General features: G+C 34.4%; 2 protein-coding genes and 1 pseudogene across 9 annotated transcripts in view; 2 read left to right on the top strand and 1 right to left on the bottom strand.

Moving 5' to 3' along the window:
* Positions 1-5,242, top strand: part of LOC124176541 (trichohyalin) — a 68,330-nt gene extending 63,088 nt beyond the window's left edge. For 5 of the 7 annotated variants that reach the window (XM_046557999.1, XM_046558088.1, XM_046558178.1 and 2 more), the window contains 8 exons: positions 557-814; positions 925-1,112; positions 1,202-1,259; positions 2,144-3,292; positions 3,394-3,554; positions 3,691-3,838; positions 3,981-4,147; positions 4,220-5,242. In XM_046557999.1, coding sequence (XP_046413955.1) covers positions 557-814; positions 925-1,112; positions 1,202-1,259; positions 2,144-3,292; positions 3,394-3,554; positions 3,691-3,838; positions 3,981-4,147; positions 4,220-4,262 — 2,172 coding nt within the window. In that variant the 3' untranslated portion in view covers positions 4,263-5,242. Of the gene's footprint in view, positions 1-556; positions 815-924; positions 1,113-1,201; positions 1,260-1,657; positions 2,092-2,143; positions 3,293-3,393; positions 3,555-3,690; positions 3,839-3,980; positions 4,148-4,219 lie in introns of those variants that run through there. The other 2 variants (XM_046558431.1, XM_046558512.1) reach the window with 1 other exon arrangement.
* Positions 5,243-10,599: 5,357 nt separating this feature from the next.
* Positions 10,600-19,679, top strand: LOC124187910 (annotated as a pseudogene).
* On the bottom strand, positions 19,452-22,539 carry LOC124176842 (peptidylprolyl isomerase domain and WD repeat-containing protein 1). Of its 2 annotated transcripts, XM_046558650.1 has the most exons (8): positions 22,335-22,539; positions 22,006-22,108; positions 21,653-21,849; positions 21,276-21,469; positions 20,775-21,112; positions 20,449-20,638; positions 19,770-20,345; positions 19,452-19,673 (listed from the first exon to the last, which is right to left on the bottom strand). In XM_046558650.1, exons 1-8 carry the CDS (start codon positions 22,423-22,425, stop codon positions 19,530-19,532), a joined length of 1,833 nt encoding a protein of 610 aa, XP_046414606.1. In that variant the 5' UTR covers positions 22,426-22,539; the 3' UTR covers positions 19,452-19,529. The 2 variants fall into 2 exon arrangements, with proteins under 2 accessions (XP_046414606.1, XP_046414690.1); XM_046558734.1 differs by lacking the exon at positions 21,653-21,849.
* Positions 22,540-22,784: the final 245 nt, after the last annotated feature.

The raw sequence follows: 22,784 nt of genomic DNA, 5'->3' as shown, positions 1-22,784 counted from the left end.
ATCGGCATCCTACTTGGATCTCCTTGGCTATTTCGTGGCATGTGTTGTTTCATCAGTTGTTGTCTCGATTGTTTTTTGCACAAAAATTGCTACCATTACCACGAAATATTTGGTGTTCCACCAAGTTTTTTTTTATGCATATAATATGCGGTCGGGAAAATTTGTTCATTGCAGAGACCTACCTCCCTATTTATGCAATCTCACAAAAACTTGTTTTATGAGTTGTAAAATGATAATTTGAAAATATTATATAGAATTAGTCTACATATGATGTTTAATATTTGAATGGGGTATCAGAGGATTGTATATTCTATTGAAGAAAAAAAGAACAACAAAAATAGTGCCGAATAATTCTTGGTTGGTAAATATTTGTGAAGTTTTTTTTTTATATAGGAAGTTGCATCTATAATATCAATTTATTTTTGCAATTACACTATACAGCGACAAACGAAAAATAAGAACACAAATACCATACATTTTTCAACCCTGTGTTTGTTCAAGTTTTTCCAATAATTTGAGATAAGTATGTGGAATTGAAATGATTTCGTTTGTACAGGTGGATTTGCACGAGGCGAACAAGAAGCTTCAAGCTGGCGCTACGAAAGCTGGCGCCGACTTTAATCAGGAACGAAAACAATTGGATGAACAAAAGCGACAAGTAGAAGAGCAGAGGAAGCAACTAGAAGATCGTATCAAAGCCATAGATCAGAAGAGTAGAAGCGTAGAAGAAAAGGAGAAGGCACTTCAAAATCTTGACCAAGACCTTAAAAAGCGTAAAGCAAGAATGGACCAATTGGAACAACAATTGCAAAGGGTGAGCTGTATTTTAAGTAAATAAGCAGATTTCAAATTTTTCCGTACAATAATATTCTCGTTTTATTTACATTCTATGCATAATTCTTTTATCTATTTTCATATATACAGAGCGGTGGGTCTCCGGACAAAAGAGTGGCGGAATTACAGAAAATGCTTGAGAAAGCTGAGAAAGATTTGGAGAAATCGAAGGAAGATTCTGGACGTAGTGCCACCGAAATGGAAAGGTTGTTACAGCTAGTTCAGATGTCCCAAGAGGAGCAAAATTCCAAAGAGAAGCAGATAAGGGAACTGCAAGAGTGAGTACATACTTAGAAGATCTAATAGACATTTGATAAAGTACACAAAATTCCATACGCTGATAATACATGAAATTCATTTGTTCCAGAGCACTAAGAGTCGCACAAGCAAAAGCAAAACAAGCTGCAAGTGCACAGCAACAAGAGGTCAGTACTTTAACACATCGTGAGATTCAATTTATAAATTACCACTCGTAATTTTCAATTCGTTACAATATATATCTGCTGTAAACATACCGATTGGTAGAAGAAAATTGAAAATAACGTGCGAAATGAACGATTTTCTAATGCCGTAACTAACACAGTATTTTTTCTTATATTTACATGCTGTCGTGGATAACACATACACTAAACGTATATCGACGCATGAATGTGATTTTTCATTATTACGAATTTAATTCACCTGCTGCTTCAACCGCTAAACATGTCTTCTATATTTTCTATCCAAATGTTTATTCGCCTGTTTATTTTTGGATGATTTAAACTTGGGCAATCAATTTATTTTATTTAATTAAATCAAATACTATTTCATATTAAAACACAAGGCGGGACCCGCTGGTTTCTTAAAAAGTTTCTTCTAAGGCCGATTTTTGTTGGAGATGCCTTCTCCGTTCTATTTAGTACAATTTTCTTAAAAGATAATGACATTATAATCTTATTGAGTAACTTAAACTTAATAATAAATAAATAAAATATACGAAGCAAATATTTTAAGAAAAGTTACGACCATTGTTAAAATATTAATAATGATGATAATGATAATAATAATTATATCAATATACCTATAAAATGAAAACCATTTAAAAAATACCAAAAAAAAAAAAAGAAGAGAAACTGTTAATATGTCTTATAGAAATATAAATCTACAATGGCACAAGTTTAAAGCCATCCGGAACAAAAAAAACTTTCGTTACGTTGCCAATATATTTTATTTTCTGCTATTGCTCTTTTATTTGTTGTTCGTGTGTTTTGTGTGAAACACAATATGGGTGCAAAGCATGAATATTAATTGTGATAAACTTCTTTGCAAGTCGTCGATTCATTACACAAACCAAGAGGACACAACGTACTGGAAGCAGGATATTGATGAGAAAAATCATCGAATAATGGAATTAGAGAGTGAAGTGATGGAATTGGAAAATTTCTTAAAAGATCACTCGGACACCAACGGCATAGAAGAATTAAGACTTCAGATTGAGCACAGAAATTGTCGTATAGAAGAGTTAGAAGAAACTATTACTGAATTCGAAGATTTCCTGAAGCACAATCCGGATGTTAAAGACCTACATGATTTGAAAACGGATTTGGATGCGAAGAATCGGAAGATACAGGAACTCGAAAATCGTATTCAAAAAAACGATGACAAAGACTTGAGAATAAATAAAGCCAGAATAATGGAACTGGAAGAAACGGTAACACATTTAGAAGACTATGTAAAACAACATAATGTCGACGTTTTAAAACAAAAACTAAAAGACCGAGAAGATAGAATAGAACAATTACAATTGACTATTAACTCTCTAGAAAAACAGCTTCTGTGTTCGGAAGAACGAAATGACAATGGTGTGGCTTACAAAAAGCAATTTGAAGCCAGAGATAATAAGATAACAGAATTGGAAAGTGAAATGCAAGCAAAAGTTGAAAGCAAACTAGATGAAAAGAAGTCGCTGTTTCCGGAGGGTTCTAATGTGTGTCATAAATGTGACGGTTTTTTGAAAATGGAGCGACGAGTGAGAGAAATGGAAAGCCTGATATCTTCGAAGGACGATAATATACAGGAATACGAGGATGAAATAGCACAGTGGCAAGACAAACTTTCTAGGCTTCAGAAACAAATGGTTGAACTTGAAAAAGAACTTGGTGAGTACGAAGCTGAAGACATTGGAGTGCTGAAAGAGGAAATAAAAGTGCGAGACGAAAGAATTGGGCAATTGGAAGATGAGATTGATTCTTTAGAGCGAGCTTTCGCTGAGCAAATGGAACTGGAGCAGATCGAAGAATTAGTCAACGTGGTTAGGCAAAGAGAAGAAAATGAAAAAGAACTGAACAGTCTCATAAAAACAAAAGAAGACAAGATTGAGGAACTAACCACAGCACTTCGAGAAAGCATTGTCATCGCCAGTGACGGGGAGAGGAAGCTGAAGCAGGAAGAACAACAGAAACGCAATTGCGTACAACGAGTGAGTCATGAAAAATAATTTAATCGCACAAATTTATATAACAATTTTCTACTTTACAAGTTGATTAGTAATTTTATGTTGCGTCTATTTATACTTTATAGATTGAAAAACTTGAGCAGAGGATCGCATCACTTCAGACATCATTTGCCGTAAAATGTCCTACTTGTAAGCCACTTCTGTCCAGGTTGCAGAAATCGGAAAAGATACTATGTAGTCTGACAAAAGAAAGGACGACGCAACTAGAAGAGCTACACAATATGAAGTGAGAATCGAAAAATAATATACCAATCTTACAACACCAGAACAAAGTTATTCTTTATCCAATATTCTATTGTATATTGCTATCCTTTAAAAGAAATCCTTCAAGTCACTACGTGTTTTTGGCATATTAATTTCAGACGAGAAGCACTGGAAGCTGCGGTTTCAGAAAAAGATGCTCACTTGGCTCTGCTCGAATTGTCTGGTATAAAAACAGAAAAGCAAGCGGAACAGGTAGACAAACTAAAAGCGGACAGAACAAGATTGTTGGAAAAACTGAAAGAAGAGGTAAAAAAAAAAGCGATTAGCAACACGAATTTCTACGTTTCAGTGGCGGACTGAACGAAACCACGAATTTTCTTCACCAACGAAAATTGTAATAATATAGTCCTGATTTGTTTGTGTATCAGATTATTCAAATATTTTTCAGAACGAACGGAGCATAGCGCTATCGATTGAATCTTCCAGTCCAGAGACGACGCCTTTCCTCACAGATATTCTTGATCCATCAGACAGTGACGACGATAGTCAAAATGAAGCAGAAAATATTGTAGGAAATTTACAAGCAACATCGAATGGAAATGCAAATAATCACAGGTATATATTAGCACGTAATTGAATTTAAATAACGTCAAGGTGTTTGGGTATTCAATTTATGTCGCATTCCAGAATCGAGGTAGAGCAGGCTCAGGCAAAGACTACTCTTAAATGACATATAACAGATAAGTACCACCCGCGTACTGTTCCTCTAACGTTCCTTTGATGTTGTCATGTGCACAGTTCTAGAAAAATCTAGCGTAGAAACTTTTATTTCTATGTGTCATCATGCAATATTATCATCATAAACATCTACATCTACATCTACATCTACATCTGCATTCTTCACCTCATGAATCACATCACCGCCAGCCATCTTCATCTCCATATCATCACGGACGAGTACCCAAGAAACTGACGGATTTAAACAAATTGAAATAATATAAATTCGTAGCACGTTAATATTAAATTTTTAATGAGACGCACTGTAACTTGAAACATTTAAGATACACAATAGTGTCAGACATGTGCTGAGTGTTAATCGAAAAAAAAGATAAGAACAAAAGAACAGAATTAACTGCCAGAACCTATCCGTGACAATGAAGATATTAAAATCACGTGTCAATGTTATATTACAGTAAAACACTGTTAAATAACAAAACATAAAAGACTATAACGTCACGTCAATGTAAGCACGTTATAAAAATTATTAAGAGACAATTAACCAGTATAAACTGTCATCGATAACGAGTGATACGCCTCTTTGCAAGTCTCATCCAGCATACTGAATTTCTTTTTTTGTACCTACATTATGATTTTTTATAATTTTTCAATTAACTCAAAGAAACACGACCTCAGGCAAAATAATAATACTTCGAGCCCATTGATGGAAATATTATTATTGTTATTCATTACGCCCTGCATAAATCAGTATTGATTACTTCAAAGAAGTAGATATATATTTTTTTTTAACTTTCTACAGTTAAAAACAGCATAAAAGCCATTGTTTTGATCTAGTCATGAAACCAATATTATAGTGTAAGAGATCCCTGTTCTCGAGGGTCGTGCTTTGCACCAAATGCACAAATTAGTTCTTAATGCAAATAGTATTTGATTAATATAAATTTTTTTATTTGTTATCTGTAATGAGAAAGAGAAAAAATATTAACGTCAAGCCAATTATATGCGCAACATATAATAAAAAATCCATTGTATTATACTTCATAGGTCAATAAGATCTATACCAATTATTAAGAATGTTAGCTTCTTCCTTCAGAATTAATTTAGATAATAATATTCCTGATAGTTAATTGATGTTATAAATTAAGAAGGAATGATTCAGTACTCACTTACAGGCAACTCTTCTAACTCGAACGACCTCAGTATGCTTGTCAGGTTACATTTGTTTCCTACTTGAAAGTTTGTATTCCAATATTTAAGAATTAAATACTATTTGGCGGACTTTCAGCAATCAAGATCTACTAAAATAATTACACTCAATTTTTTTTTTATCATAAAATGATCATAGTTACTCTTAACTCAAAACTATTTATTATCGTGAGAAGAATTCTCAGTTAGCTTCTCCGTAATGGCAAAATTCAGTTATGTTTGGTTCTTGATATTCAATCGCCATTTTTATACTTGTTTTTATTTTTTTATGCTCGTAAGTAATTGTTTAGGGCTATGTTAACATTGTAATGTTGGTTTGGATGTATTGAGACGAAAAGAATTCAATACATAGAATAAATGACGTTTGAGTACATAATTTGTTTGACAAAGTGAATAAATTCTTCTTAATTTAAGCCGTCTGTTACCAAAAATCACCTGCAATCAGCGTGATATCAATCAGCTCATTTTACTTTAGTAGATGCAGAATGAGGAAGAAAATTTTATTTTTAAAAAGCCAGTTGACATTTTTTTTTTTTGGTTTTCTTATCTTGGGTCCAAAAGTCCTTCAACATTATGTAATATTACGACTTAAATATGTACCCTAAATACGATATAAGCAATATTCTTTAATTATTATGGAGCACCGCAAGAAAGATTTGAAGTTGAACAAGCAGAAAAAAAATAAAATTGAAATATAAAGTAGACTAAATAATAAGGAGGAAACAAGAAGAATTGAAATCGGACGAAGGTGCTGAATCGTTTTAAGATGACAATAATAACTGTTCGTATGCATCTGACAAACCTATTAAATGCTCGGGTAATAAAGAAACGAACGAGCGTTGAAGAAGTAATCAATTATCGCCAAGTGAAAATTATCAATGATCATAACAAAATGGTGAAGACAAAGGTATGAGAATTTTTCTCCAAAGTGTAAAAAACCGTTTGATAAAACAAGTTATTCCGTTATACTGCATAATGTCGCAGAACTTGATTTAAAGATTTCAGAAAAACAGAGGAATTACCCGAGGCGCTAAACTGTTGTAAATAATTTTTCTGTCCCAAAATATTTCAATGCCTACAAAGATCTCGTAAATCTTTGCGACTACTATTACAATCTTGGAAATCCTATTCCAAACATTTAGCTTAGTAAAGGCAATTATAATCAATTATGTTAACGGATATAAATTTTACGTAGTAAAAGTACAGACGCAACATAAATTGAAATATCATATAAAAAGAGCAATTGTGTGCGCTATAGTAGTTATCTATATTAAATCACATGCAAAATATTACATCAGTTGTGTCACTCGGTCAAAAGAATTATTATAGAGATGAAGATTGAAATGTTATTAGAAAAATTAAAGACAGTTTAAGTCATGTTACAGTTAGAATATATGTGAAACAAAAGTTGTTTTCTCTTCACCTAATGACTATCTTTTTCATGCTCACACAATATACACAATTTACCACAAGCAGATGAAAATATGAGATTTTAAAATTTTGATAGCTAAAGTTGTGAAAGCAACGTGTTCACTCTACGTTTAATTGCCAAACATGTGTTATATGTAAATTTGATGCATACAATGAGAAATGAAACGAAACTTTGAAGAAAACTATTCATCATACTAGCAGTATTTATAATAATGAATTATAACTGCTCTCATTGACAAGCAGAATTTTGTGTAAGCAATGTAAATGTTGGTAGATGAATTTCAGTTGAGAAAAACGTTGCGATTTGCATTAATATATCATACTACAATATATCGTTGATGGCATATTCTTAATCGTTTGTTAAAATCGAATATGTGCTTTGCAAATCGCGGTCCATTAAAACCAAATACCGTTTCAAACATACTCATCGATAAAAAATATAAAAGCATTGTTTCATATATTTGAGTCGAAATCTTCATTGATTTTTTTTATCAGCGATCTAGTCGAGTAATTGTAGGTGAAGACTTGGGTGCAGCCAAGAACTCCCTTGTTGATTGTATTCGTTAATTTCCATTGAATGTTGTTAAAACGGCAAGCAATATGTGTTCGATATATTTATCTCCTACAATGAAATTCCTTAGTTTTCAGAGGATCAATCTTGCTACGATCCAATTTGAGATTATGCCACAAACTTTATTTGTCAGCTACAGGTTTATGGGGATTTACCGTATTATAATCTTGCCTTGATTGTCACGTCAGTATACAAATATATATCTAATATACGTATAATGTCTAATATACGTATATATAGCTATAGCCAGAAAAGGAAAGAAAAAAAAGTTGGGAAAAATGTAAATCATAAGCTATTATACGCGTAAAAAGGATATTAAACATTTATTATAGTAAGACGTTGTATAAAATTTAGTCTATGTGCCATCATATCAAGCCTATACCTATATCATCATGTTACATCATAATTAAACAGTAATAAAATTTATCATTAAATATTCTATACGCTAATGTATCTATAATTAATTAAGCATGACTGTTGATCATGTGTTCATTACATTCTGCCTTTTGATCATTTAATATAAAGAAAATATGTACCTAAAAAATAATACAAATAACAAGAAGAATACTTAGAGTTTTTAAATTGATTTTGTCAAACTGAAAACAAAAAAAAAAAAAGACTAACAAAAAAACGAAACTTTTGAAGTACCAATTTCAAATGATTATACCTATACTCAAGGAAATTCTATGATCTGCTTTAATAAGCAGCAAGAGTTTGCCTCGGATTGAGTCTAAAAATTTGCATTGAAACGATTAGGCAAGTAAGTCCATATAACAAAAAAGAGTAAAGAATATTGCTTTACGCAACAGAAATGGTAGCGAAGAGGAATCATTAATGGTCATACTAGTGGATTAAAGTGCATCTAATCTATACCATCTTATTATCCTTGAACATTGAACTGGAGTGCATTAAAGTGAAAAATCTTATTTATTGTCACAATTTGATTAGAACTTCTTGTTGATGACATTATTGTAATTATATAATGACAAGTGAAATTTTTTATATTCATTCAACATATAAAAACTTCTATACTAATATATAATGAAGTAATTTGTTTATCACTGCTCTTTACGAATTTTTTAACTTTAGATTCTCAAAACTTGAGAAAATGCAAAATAACAGAATTCAATCGATTAGTCAAAGATTCTTTCCAAATTCGTAATAAATTTCTATTATTTACTTACTTCCTTTCATATAAATATATAATAGCATTTGAGTAAATTAAGTGAAACGCAATACAATTTGACTCATGTATATACTTAAAAAGTAATTATACTATTATACGATATTTAAGGGAATTAAATCTTTAAAAAATGTGAAGCAAACATAAAATTGTTGCAACTGCCATGCTGTGTGCCATTAACGAGTCATGTTTATTGTAATTTGCATTTTCATCTACCTATTATTCAACCTCCATACACTGTTTAATAAAACAATTCATTCTTTGCACCATTCATTGTTGTATAAGGATATAAATCAATGCTACAAGAAACATTCTTGATGATTCAACGAATTGTCTCGGCGGACTAAAATTTCATCACTAGTTAAAATATGATGTAAAATCAATTATCTACCTGTTTAAATGAAATGATTCTTATCTCTCAGTTTTCAAATTATTGTTCGCAAGCCGTGAAATCATAGCAGTCCGAATAAGGATTTCCGAATCAAAACTCTTCCGCATGCCGATTCTTTATCAAATTCATGTAATTATGAAATACCGCGTGATTCTTTATAAATTAACCATTACCTTCTGGAGTCTGGGTCAACTCGTTGAAAGTATTTGTGAATTTGAAATCTGCAAATTTTTGTGAGTTCTAGATATTAATGGTTGATGTATAAAAAGGGACCTGTATTAGCGATATACTGATTCAAACATACGTATACAGCGAACTTCATTTCGACAATTCTATATGTGTATACCATCACAATTATATTTTCACTTTACCAGAACACTCGACATTAGTCCGACACGTATGATAAAGAATACGATTGTGGTGGTTCTACTAAATCTGATAAGTATTCTGCGCACGAAATTCTCCGACATGGTTCCTATAAGCCTCATATGACCAAGTCAGAGGATTTTACAACGTGTTACAGAATCACATATGATAGTTGAATCTGGTGTATGAAAAGAAAAAACGAAAACGCTATGATCATAATTCCAAGCACAATGAAGTAGGGCCTGGCACAATAAATTAATTGGGTGCCGCATTTATAGACCTGTTAGAATTTAATAGAAACTAATAATGAACATATTGTCCATCATGGATGAAGTCCTTTATGGTATAATGAAAATCTTATTTCTCGATGTACCTCTGTATTAACGGGCCAATGTAAACCAATAAACCATCACGATATATATATATATATAATGCATACAAGGTTCAAAAAAGAGAAAACGATCACATTACCTGTTTACTTTTCAAATCAAAGATTGACATGATTGTAGTTTCGTAAGATCAAATTATGGTAAACTATTATCGTGAAACGGATTTGCTTGACCTTGTCGAAATACTTGCACACTAGCTGTTACATAGAATTGTTTGGGCAACAACAAAAGTGCCATTCCTCATTTTTTCTGCATGAGGTCGATTACTTTCACGCTACATATCTTGAAGAGAGTGTTATTTTGAAACTTGATTAAACGTGTATAGTTGTTACTTGATTCAAAAGATAAAAGAGATTAATTATCCTACCACAAAGTACGATACCTAAGCTCGTCGGTGGCAGAAACACTCTTAGTCTACAACGTTGTTGATAAAGTAAAATGATATAAAAAAAAATCTTAGCAATTATTACACATACACACACATACACACACACACACACACACACACCCATATACATATATATATATGTATGTGTTTAAAAAGTATAAACACGCAATGCGATATGTGGTTTGTAGCGTAATGCAATTTGTGGCGATCTAATTGTAAGTTTCGAACACGTTTGAGTGAGAAATAGACACATACTTTGCTGTAAGTAATAAAAAGAGTAATTATATGGATAAAATAATGTTAATACATTTATTTATCACCAATCCACTTTAATTTGAAAGTAACGACCATGCATTTGCAGACATACGTTCAAATGTTTTTAACATACTTTTGTCTCACAAGTGTCAATGGACATACCAGTTCTCCATACAATCGGTACGACCGACGCTGCTTCTGCTTACACATGAAAAAAATAAGATGTCTAAACAGACACCTCTTTCAAAATCCAAGCAATCTCTCGTCGACAGACAATCCAATTTTACATCATCTCTAAAAGACTTCGGCATTGATGACGATGAAGGTAAGTTTAGTAATTATGCCTCACAATAGCAGATTGATTTAAAAAAAAAATATCGAAAGATGTCTTGTATTTGTAATTGTAAATGTCAAGGCGTGAAAATAAAAGTTTATTTGTGTATATAATCGGTGGTGTTGATGGAATACAATATAATTTTACAACGGTACCTAACGACATTGCAGATTTAATCGAATCGAAGAAATCATCTATGCTTAGTACCTCATCGCATCAGAAAATAAAAGAGACTAAACTTCGTCTACTAACATCAGCCAAAATAGAGAATCATACAAAAATATTTGCTTCAATGTGTCCTGATGAAATTTTGGACCACGTCAATGATTATCACACCAGAGAATATTACACAACTCTAATGCTAGGCGACGTTTCAGGTACGTACTGAAAATATTTCGTTAATTATGAATTATTTATAATGGCTTTGTTAGATAATGTGAATTTCTATCTAATTCCATGTTCCAATGTAACATGAAAGCAACGTTTCAGGTTTCACTGAACTTACGGAAAAGTATACAAGAACTGGTCAAGGTGGTCCTTCTAAATTGACGGAAATACTCAACAGTTATATCGGTGCAATGGTTCAGGAAATCCTATCGCACAAAGGAGACGTGCTTAAGTTTTCTGGAGATGCGTTCATTGTAATGTGGAAGATCCATGACGATATGGTGATGCAGGATGTAGCGGTAGAAGCAATGCAGACTGCGTGCATTATTCAAAAGCATTTTGGCTCTTTCGATACAGACGTTGGCGTTGTTTTAAAAGGTTTATGCAATTGTTTGTCAATCTGTCTTCGCTTCTTTGCACTTTTTTTCCTGCATTACACAATCTGAAATATAAACTACCAACTAATCACACAATTCCATTATTTTCTGCAGTAAAACTGGCAATAGCATCTGGAAAAATATGCTTCACATCGATCGGAGATCCTGAAACTATGTCTCACTACATCATCACCGGGAATCCAGTCTGGGAAGTCAAAGCAGCTGAGGGAATGTGCCGGTAAATAACAAATAGTTGATAAACAATCATCGGTGATTCGGCTATAAACGTTTTATATATATATAAATTATATTATATTATTTATATATATATAAAATAAAAGACGAAATTAAATATTCAAATTCTATTCTTCTTCCCACTTTGTATCTAATAGTCTAAGAGTCTAGCTCAAAATTCCAAGTGACTATACTTTATGAACAATTACAGCGGTGGGGATATAATTGTTGCGCCAAGCAGCTGGCAATGGGCTAATCCAAATGATTACGTGTACGAGGCCATGCCTGATGGTGTTCATACTTTATTACTGGCGACGACAATTATGTGGGATCCAGACGTAGACAGATACTCGAAGATAGGTTGTATAATTACACTAAGCATTGTATTTGACTTTACATTAATCTTATTCATACAACAAAGTCCGTGTTGGTTTTCACAGAAATTGAATCGGAGCATGATATGAGTACTTTGGAGGATCAAAATATAACATTGTTCAACAGTTGTACCACGGACAGAGTTCCGGAACCTGAGGCTGCTCCGGTACTTCTGAATCTAACAGGAGATACGTTGGACGATTATCGACGGTGGCAAGTGGATTATAGTCGTATGTTTAAGAAAATATAAGAAAAGTCTCATTTGAAATTATTGAGTATTCGTGAAGAGGTTTATTTGTTGCATGATGACCTCATGTGGAAAGTATTTAACAGTAACCAGTAATATCTTTTGCAGTTAGGCCAAAGGTGAACAAAGTGGCAAAAGCTCGTATGAAGAACGCTTTGAGATGCTACATGATAAGGCCGATAGTTCACGCAGTTGAGATGGACGAACCTATAGAGTATCTGACTGAGATGCGTCAGGTAGTTATTCTGTTCATAAATATAATAACAGATGTCGGTCAGAAAAAATTGATCCGTTTGGTTGATACTGCGTATAAAATCGTTTGCGGGTAAGCAAAATTCCTTTGATATTTTGAACCACCTAATTATGCCGCAATCAACTATTATAGAAACTATTACTTTTTCAGAATTGTCGATGGCATGCAAGGCTGCGTGAATAAAACTTCACTATTTGATAAGGATCTTATGTTCCTGTGCATATTTGGTCTTCGTGGTGACAAACATGAGTTAGAATCTCAAATCGGCTTACGTTGCGCTTCAAAAATTCACGCAACATTGTCTGTACGAAAGAATTTCGGATCCGTTGCAGTCGGAGTAACGACTGGTATGACTTATTGTGGTGTCGTTGGACACATATTGAGAAGAGAATACACTGTTATTGGTATGGCTGTCAATAAAGCGGCAAGATTGATGTGCGCGTACCCTAATCGTGTAAGTCAAAACGGAGTTCAGTGATTCGACCGCTCTCAATTGGGCAAAACATTCATCGGTTTCAATATCTGTAATATTACAGGTTGTCTGTGATCGAGAAAGTTTTCTTCGTTCTCGTTTAGAAGCAAGGCATTTCATTTTACAGGAGCCAAAGTATTTGAAAGGAATAAGCAACGTTGGACCAATTTATGAATTTGTTGAACAATTGGTGTAAGTTATTCTACAGAGTGTAGAAGGGAGTCTTTCATAGTTATCTATACTAACAACATAAAACATCAATTATAAGAAATGATTCCAATCCACAGACCAGAAGATCAAGAGTCACGCGAAAATATGTACCCTATTCTAGGCAGGGAGGAGGAATTGAATACTTTCAGACGAATGTTGCTAAATGTAATAAACTTTCACAAAATTAAAAAAGATCAGCCTGATGCAGAATTGAGACATAACGCTCTGGTTATAAGGTTTGAAATCATTGCACTGCAAAATTATGTGTCGTAGATATGTGTATCTTCTCATGAAAATATTGACTAATTGCAAAATATGTATCTTCACTTCAACTACACAGCAGTCTAGTATTAGCACGTTTTTTTAGGGGTGAACCGAGATCTGGAAAGACTAGATTACTGGATGAGATGATTCACCACATCCCACCCACAATACCGTGCAATCATATATCCCTTATTCAAAATGATTACAAGGTATTGTCAGTTCAACGATGTTGTGTATATGTTTTTAAGAAAATTTTATCAAGCAGTCATAACATGATATTGCGTATCTGTACACATTCCAGTCTCCTTATACATTGGTTTGTCTCATTCTCTCGATTCCTCTTGGATTTACCACATCTTCGACACCTCAAGAGCGTGAAGATAAGATCATTACTAATATGGGAAAAATATATTTTCCACACCTACTATGTTCGCTGAATGAAGTGTTCAACGTCAATTTTGACATTAGCAATAAATACAGAGAACTGCCAGACAGTGAAAAACGAGAAATAATGGAAAAGCTCCTTGGCAAACTTATGAGTCACACATTTACTCGACAATGGGTGATTCTGATCGACGATGCTGAATATTGTGACAGCGAAACAGCTTCTCTTCTACCGATAATAATGAAAACGGATTTTATATTCTTTGTCATGGCGTATGGACACAAAGTGTCATCGGAATTTTCAGTACCATATGAAGTTTCAAAAAAAGCAGAGGTATGAACACATCGTTAATTCGTTCAACTAGTACACCATTAAACTGTGATATTCAGGTCATAGATTTGCTGGGATTAGACAAATGGTATCACGCAGGACTTGCGTGCCAAATACTGGGAGTCAGAGCGATTTCCGCAGAATTAGAAAAGTAAGCTGAGAAAGAGAAGATGTGATTTCAGAACTAAATGTAAAGTCAATTTGTGAATACTGGAGATGGAACAGTGAGACAATAATGTTTTCAAATATGCCAATATTATCATTGTAGAGTGATTCAAGAAAAGAGTTCTGGTAATCCCGGTTGGATAGAAAGTTATTTGGTATGCCTCGTGCAATCGGGTGATTTGCTGAAACAAGACATAAATAAAAACCAACTTTGCCATCTCGGACTTGTATGTCCTCCTGAAGAAATGGTGTGCAGGTGAAACGAACGGTCTATACCAGTATTAGTATCGCTGAGTTCAACCTTTTTTATTCAACTCAGGTTGACATCGGAAAATCGGACTAGCTTGCATAGTACCGAACCAAAAAAGGCAGACGGGTGGCCCATGTATCAATCCAGTTATAGGGTAAATTAATGAGTTACATTGTGCCATTACGGTGTGTCATTTTTCAACGAATGCTATCGAACCAATTATAATTCATAGGAAAGTGCGGTAAATTTGATAGATAGAAAACTATCAGATGTAGCAGCTTCAATCGAAAATGTGACACTGATGCCAAATATTACAATATGCATAACTTCACCAACATTTTCTATCGATGATAATGATCTTGAATTAAAAATGGATGGTATATACAATTTATAGTTATAAATGAAATCTTACATTGCAGCAATTCTTGAATAAATGTCATTCAGCATCTGGGTAAGAATAGGATTGCAAACAACAAACTTATACGCATGTTACAAATATCTGGAATAACACCGCATAAAGAGTAATTTCGTTAATAATAATCAATACCTTCTTTTAGTTGTGATATTAAAAATGTTCGATGCATTGTCCCCGCTTGATCAGCTACTGCTCAAAACGGCTGCTGTACTCGGAGAAACATTCAACAGATACATGCTCACTAATCTTTTGGAAAGTACAACTGAAAGAGAATTCGCATTGGGTAAATATTTTGTGCAATTAACAAATCAAATTAGAGATCCCAAATGTTTCGGATGAATATCTTTAAAAATGTTTGACAATTTTCAGCTATTAAGAGATTGTACGAGTTAAAAATACTAGCCTGCGCAATGGGAGATTTTAAGCGAAATTCAGGCGCCATGGTCCATCTAAGGAAATTTAGGAAGATTAATATGAGTTCGGAAATTCGCTGCGCTTGTACCGGCATTGTTATTACAGGTATATGATAAACAAAAATGTAATACATTTATACATGCCTGTAACCAACTTTATAAAACCCAGTTTACTGTTTCAATTAAATGCAGAAGCTTGTGCTGATTTGCCAAAATATGCTTCGTGCGGCCTTATACGCTTCAAGATATCTATGTTCAGAGACACAATGTACAGGTATGTTCGTACTGTGTACTTGAATATTCTTATCGTAAATCTGCAAACCATATTTCGTAGCGCCACAGAGGGAAAAGAATTTCACTGGTCATCTCTTGATGTAAATCATTTCAATTATCACAGGCTACTGACGGAGAATCATAAGGTAGAAATTCATGACAAAGCTTTGAAATATCTTCAACAGAGGACAAGGCGGTGTAAGGCATGCGGTGGTGGACATTTTGCAAAGCTTTTGGGTATGAGATATGAAGAAGATCAACGTGAAAAGAAAAGTCGTGATGAAACTATGAGTTACCTACAACACCTGACTGATTTTCCAGTTGAGAAACAGGCAGAGAATCCTGAAATAAGTAATAGCATACATCTTTAACATAAATTTTGTAAACTTTCATACGGCGCTACAATGTGAGGGAAGTCAATTGTTCCAATCAATTTTCAACCATGACAAATTTTGAACCCTCTTGTAGAAGCTCTCTTTGCATTGCTTACTAAAGTTTATAAACTATGTTAGGTTCAAGCACAGAAAATATAGCCGAGGACCATATTGGTTGCCTGGCAGCTTTCAAACCTGTTAAGAAAAGCCCCACTCGCACATTCTCTAATTTAGACTTCTCTGAGTGTTCATGCAATTCGATACTTGTTACCATGTACACACAAGTCGTGGATCATTGTCATAGCATAGGTAAGCGCTGCAAATACGTTCAATGGGTACGTTGTGCAGAATCAAAAAGCCAAATGACATCAACGCTTACATTTGTAGGGCGCAAAGATAAAATGTTGATTGCGATATTGGAATTTGTTGAGGTGTCACTGTCTTCATGCAATATTCCACAGGCAAGAAAATTACTGCATGATGGGGAATTAATTTTAGAACAAGTGAGAACGATACAACTACAACTTGAAGTTCACTGATATTCTAGACTCAACAATATTTACAACACTTATTTCTTTACTACAAACTGTTAATTCATACTATTACAGATGAAAGGGTTGAGTGAGGACGAGGCTATAACTATACCCTATTTGACAGGAAAAATTCAAACTCTTTATGGAAGGTGTTGTCTTGAATCTGGGCAACCTAAACTCGCTCAAGATTATTTATACGAGGCTATAAGAAGTCTGGGGCATAAATATCCAAGGAGTATATTTGCCAATAAATTCAAAGCTATGCTTTCTCTTCAATATCAAAAACTGATGCTCAGATTTTTACGCAGTTGTACTGTCGGTGTTGCAAATGAATATGCCGCTGACTTTAGCGATCAACTGGCTAATTGCTTCGCGCAAATGTTTATATTATTCAGGGTAATTTCCCATATTTAACTATGAAAAATAAAATATTTCGCAATTCTAAGAGATCATCCTGTTTATCAGACAAATCAATGGTGGCATCATAGTCATTTGGCTGCCATATGGGGTCTAAATGCAGCACTCGAAGCAAATCAAGATTTCTTTGTGCTCTGTACTGCATACGCGCACATGATCATAGTAGCACATCACTTCAATCACAAGTAGGTACAAATAAGTACCATAGCATTTCAGTCAATGTTTTTAAAAGCACAACACTGATGATAATTTTATCCAAAATGTAGAAGTATAATACCGGATTTGGAAAATTATGCATTAATCATGTGCTGCCGTAAAGAAGATGCCGTCGAATTGCAGGAGTTAAAAGCTGTCGCCGAATTGTATTATGTAATTTTCCGTTCACGTTGGATGAGAGGGGAGATAGACAAAGCACTGAATATTGGTTTTACTACCATGAAAATCTGCCACACTATTCACGCTATGCGGTTAAAACTTTCTCTGTTACCTACACTGATTCATATATTACTTCTGAAATGTCAATATAGCGATGTTGTTTCTATGCTGAATGAAATGGGTGAATCTTACTGCAATATAATTTACCACATGAGTACGCTTGCATCTATAGCATAATTTTTAACAACATTTTTATTATTTTCAATAAAACAGAAACATTAGCGAACGAAGATGCAGATAAGGCAGGTAGAACTTGGTATTACGCTCTTTGCGTGGATTTTCAACTGGAATTCGGGCTCTCTGTTATTTCATTTCGCAAGTGCGAACAATATTATCTAGAGGCTGGTAGCACAATTATGTCATTTCGAGATCCTAGCGCTGAAAAACGATATTTCACCAATATGTGGCTATGGTGAGGATGGAGTGATATTAGAACTAGAAGTAGTCTGACTCCATTTTTATAATTTGCTGGCTTATTATAGGTGTGTCAGAAATGATGATTGGGAGGCCGCAACGGTTTGGGGAAGCAAGATTCCACCCATAGCTTTCGATCATAATACAGATGCGACTACAGATTCGTTAACGGCACTGAAAAAACTTGAAGGGCTTCTTATATTATATGGTGAGAATTATACATCGGATTGTAAAACTAATCCCAATTCAAAATTAAGTGAACGACCATGCTTTTCTCCGACGTAAATACAATGCCTGAATGATTTGCAAATGAAAAGTTGACAGAGTGACAATGGTTGTAATACCATTCAGAGAGGAACCCTCCTAAATAATTTATCACGTTCTATTCTTTCCTTGTTACAGTTCATAGAATGGATACTAAAAATGCAAAGGCCAATATAGTGACACATAAGGAAATTCGCTCACTGTTGAAACTAATACATACAGCAGTCCAGTCAAAAAGTATTGCAGCACCGAGGTGAACATGATATTTTATTGGAAATACAGCAAAAAACGAATTTTACAAATCAGTAAATTTGACATGTTTCATCGCTTTCGTTCAAACGTGTAATAATTCTTGCAAAGGTACATGCTGTTACGGGCATATTATAAAATGATCCGAAACCGAACTGGAGCAGGAATGAAATTGGTGCAAAAGTCGCAAAAACTTGCATTGGCGCAAACAAATAAAATGATTAATCAGTGGGCTATGCACTGTGCAAAGGTGTTGTCCAATTTATAATAGAATACTCGTCATGTATTTATTCTAGTACTAAAAATTACCAATCTAGGCTATCTCTGAAGGTATCCTGCTTCCAGGTATGGAATGGTGCTATGAACCCGATTCAACGCGACTTTTGGAAGGAGCACTGCACTCTAAATAGCGTTTTGGATTGGCACGAAGTTGATATGAATAGCTGCAAAGTCGTACCATTTTCACTACCATTACCAAAATATCCTCATTAGTTCGTAGTTACAATTAGTCTTAGATATCGCCTAAGATTTGTACCGTCAAAACAATGGCTGCATCTATTGGCAAGTATACTGGTCATCAATTGCACATGTCAGATTGCACTACAGTTGTATCAACAAACCGAGAATAATTACCTTGTCAGTATTGAATTTACCTGAATATGTATTTTGAAAATTTGCGATTGTGTTAGCACTCGTATGAAAATAGATTTTTCTATTTATTCTCATCGAAACCAGCAAAGATATTTGAATAAACCATAGACGTAGGAAAATAAACGGATCTCATCAATTGGTCTGATAGCTTCAATCATCAGTGCAGTTATTTCTGCCTTTTTTCAAAGACTACCGAAACAAAACAGTAAAGAACAGTAGCAAACGATATTATTTCTACTAAACTTATAATTTCAAGGTAGAAGCACGAATAAATCGAATATAAAATTTGAAATAATTTAATATTAATGATACAAATTTATTTTACAAGTATGTGATTGTCATCGTTTGAATGGAAAATCTACTTGACTGTAATGCTAACTATTCGAATATCATCATATGGTTTGTCAGTTTTAGGGTTTGTTTTCACCTGGCTGATATTCTGAACTACTTCCATTCCTTTGATCACTCGGCCAAAAACTGTGTGTTTGTTATCAAGCCATGGCTAAGGACAAAAATAATTAAAAGTCAGAATCACAACGGTGGTTAAAAATTAGAAACTTATACAACAATCTTTTCAAAGGTGAATATGAATAATTACCGTAGGTGTAAGCGTGATGAAAAATTGACTTCCATTTGTATTTGGCCCTGCATTTGCCATGCTCAATGTATATGGCCTGTCGTGTTTGAGATGAGGCCTGAATTCGTCTTCGAATTCCCCTCCCCATATGCTTTCTCCACCAGTACCAGTTCCCGTGGGATCTCCAGTTTGTATCATGAAGCCTTTAATAACTCTGTGAAATATGTGACCATTGTAATAATTATTCTTAGAATGCATACAAAAGTTTTCCACCGTTTTAGGCACATCTTTGCCAAAGAGGCTGATATGTATGTCTCCAAGAGCTGTGTGCAGAATCGCCACGTCATATATTTTCTGCATATTAGTGGCTTCTGTGGATGAGATAATGTCCTCTTTGGATGGTTTTTCATTGAAAACATCCCTGTCACACTCCTGGCTCTTTGTGTCTTCTGGTTCACGTCGCGTGAACATATAAAATCTATTTTTCTTGTGCGCTGTGCAAAACAATGTTGGATCTGGGCGATTCAACTCCATTGTCGGGTTTTCTGATGCCTCCATTTCAAACGTCACTGCAGCCGTAGTTTTCTTCGCTTTACCCTTAGGAGCACTTTATCATATATAATCAGTCCATAATAAATTAATTGACTTACGACAAGTAACTTAACGCAATAACTACAACGAAAATAGAAAATTCATATACCTGAAACAAAGCTAGTTGCATAGGCCTGAAGTTTTCAGGCTTACCCATGATTGTAACGCAGCGATTTGTATACAAATTCACCAACTTTACGCCAAGCATTGTACTGTACATGACCATGTACCCTGATTCGTCAAATATTATGTTGCCCATATTTGCTTCCGTCTTGTCCAAGTCCCTCTCAACAGCCATTCTGCATAATGTGGTAGAAATTATGTTGAATGATTACAGGATAAGAAAAATAGACAATTACTGCCAGGGTGTATAGATATCTATATAGTCAAATAATTGGATTGTGATGCATTTAAATAAATCATATAGTGACAAACCTGCGCCCAAATTCCATGTTAGGCAATTGTTGAGTAGTTTGTTGTAACTCAGTAAATCTTTGCAGAGTTTCGTCAAATACCCTGTATAGCTTTCCAGTCAAGAAATGAAACACTCTGACCTTCCTGTCTCCACTCAAACTGGCAAATTTCTTGCCGTCAGGAGAAACACTTAAGCCACACGGGTAAGTTTTATTTTTTGCAAACTCAAATAAATTTGTATCCAGCTTAGATTCAAATTTAACACATTTTGGAAATTTGTACTCAGTTTTAGGGCCTGTCCAATATTCTAAAATCCCTGCTTTATCTACAGATATACACGTCTCGAAAACTGGATTGTACTGAAAAGAGAGCGATCAATTTTCAGTATGCAGGCATAATCAACTAAATAGCACGAATCAGGTCTTGATTCATTGAAATTGAGTCGATAATACATGGAGGCAATTTCGATCCCTAAAAAGAGTCAGTCTTCAATAAATTTCAATTAAATATTCAAGTTTTTACCCTCATAATGACGACATTTTTTGTGTGTAACTTTTCGAAGACATGTAAAGGAGTATTTGTCCCTTGACCGTCATAAACATAGATCTTATTCGAATCTTGATCGGAAACTGCTAATGCAGATATCGCATCTCCAGGTGAATATATCCATTCAGAGCACTGTGGCACGTAGTCTAATTTCATCATGTTAATCATGTCTGAAAACAAAGATTCGATTACATTAGATATTGATAGACTGAAATGCAGGCTTTTTGAACGTTTACACAGGTGGATTTGAAATTCATCAACTTATGTTAGATGTGTGATTTAAATGTGTACACTAATGTTGTTATGCAAAGTGCAAAGTCATAGTCTATTTAATGCAACTCATAATGACTTACCAAAGTTAACAACATCAAAGACCTTGATACTTTTGTCTAAACTGACTGTGCACATTAGCGCGCCATTACAGCTTGCTGCCATCGACTGAATGGCCATTAAATGTGCCCGGAAATGTTTAACGAACTCAATTAGTTCCTCCTGTTTTTTCCAAAACTTTACATGCCCGTCGCAACTGGCAGTGATCACGAAATTTGTTCTGAAATTTTGTACAGCAAAATAGAATTTGCAACTCAAATAAACGCAAGAATTGACTTTTGAAGTGAAAACACCAACAATAAAGTTGCTTGTGAGGATTAGGATATAAATTAGAGTTTTGTTAAGAAAACACATATCAATTGATGTATGTACTTACTTTGTGACCAAAACGTGGGTGATAACATCTCTATGCATGTACGATTTTTCGTAACATTCACAGCTGGGTAAATTGTCGAGGTAAACTTGCTCGTACTCCAGAACTACGAACAATAATGAAGTAGTAGATATCAACAATGCTCAACAATTAAAACTTTAGATTATTGTAAATGTCACCCGCAGTCAACGTATAATTTAAATTGATAATTAAACTTAGTATGGAGAAGCTATAAGATGATGAAGTCCAAGGAATTTGCAGATTTTGAACATTTGTACCTATCAGCGACGTCTAAAGAGAATTGAATATTTTTTAGGTTATGTTTACGATACCTTTACGTTTTTTCGGCTCGGCAGCCTCCGACGGCATCGGTCCCACCCATCCATCATCAGAATCACTATCGACGTGTTCTCTTTTAGACATGATTAGTATATTACGATCAAATGATTGCAATAGACGTTATTCAACTTGACGATTGATGTGTGCCGCTGTAACATTTGTTTGCGATCGATGTTCAGATCGCGATATTCGCCAACGTGAGGCAAAATAACACCGAGTTTGCGATTATTTTGCGTTGGTACGAATGCGAGTGCAGCAGATTGCAGCTAGGTTCGTGGTGCATTCTGCATCTTGTAGGTTTTGTGAAAATATGGCTACGCAGCCACGATCATTCGACCAATCAGAAGCAGGGATTACGCGGCATGATTGGTGCGGCTGCTTTTATGCCGGCACACTGATGAAAATGGTTCATTAAGATAAATTCGATGGCTTATTTCGGACTC

Source organism: Neodiprion fabricii, chromosome 1 (genome assembly GCF_021155785.1).
Source record: "Neodiprion fabricii isolate iyNeoFabr1 chromosome 1, iyNeoFabr1.1, whole genome shotgun sequence".
Classification (NCBI taxonomy): domain Eukaryota; kingdom Metazoa; phylum Arthropoda; class Insecta; order Hymenoptera; family Diprionidae; genus Neodiprion; species Neodiprion fabricii.
This window is presented reverse-complemented; position numbering and strand designations above follow the sequence as displayed.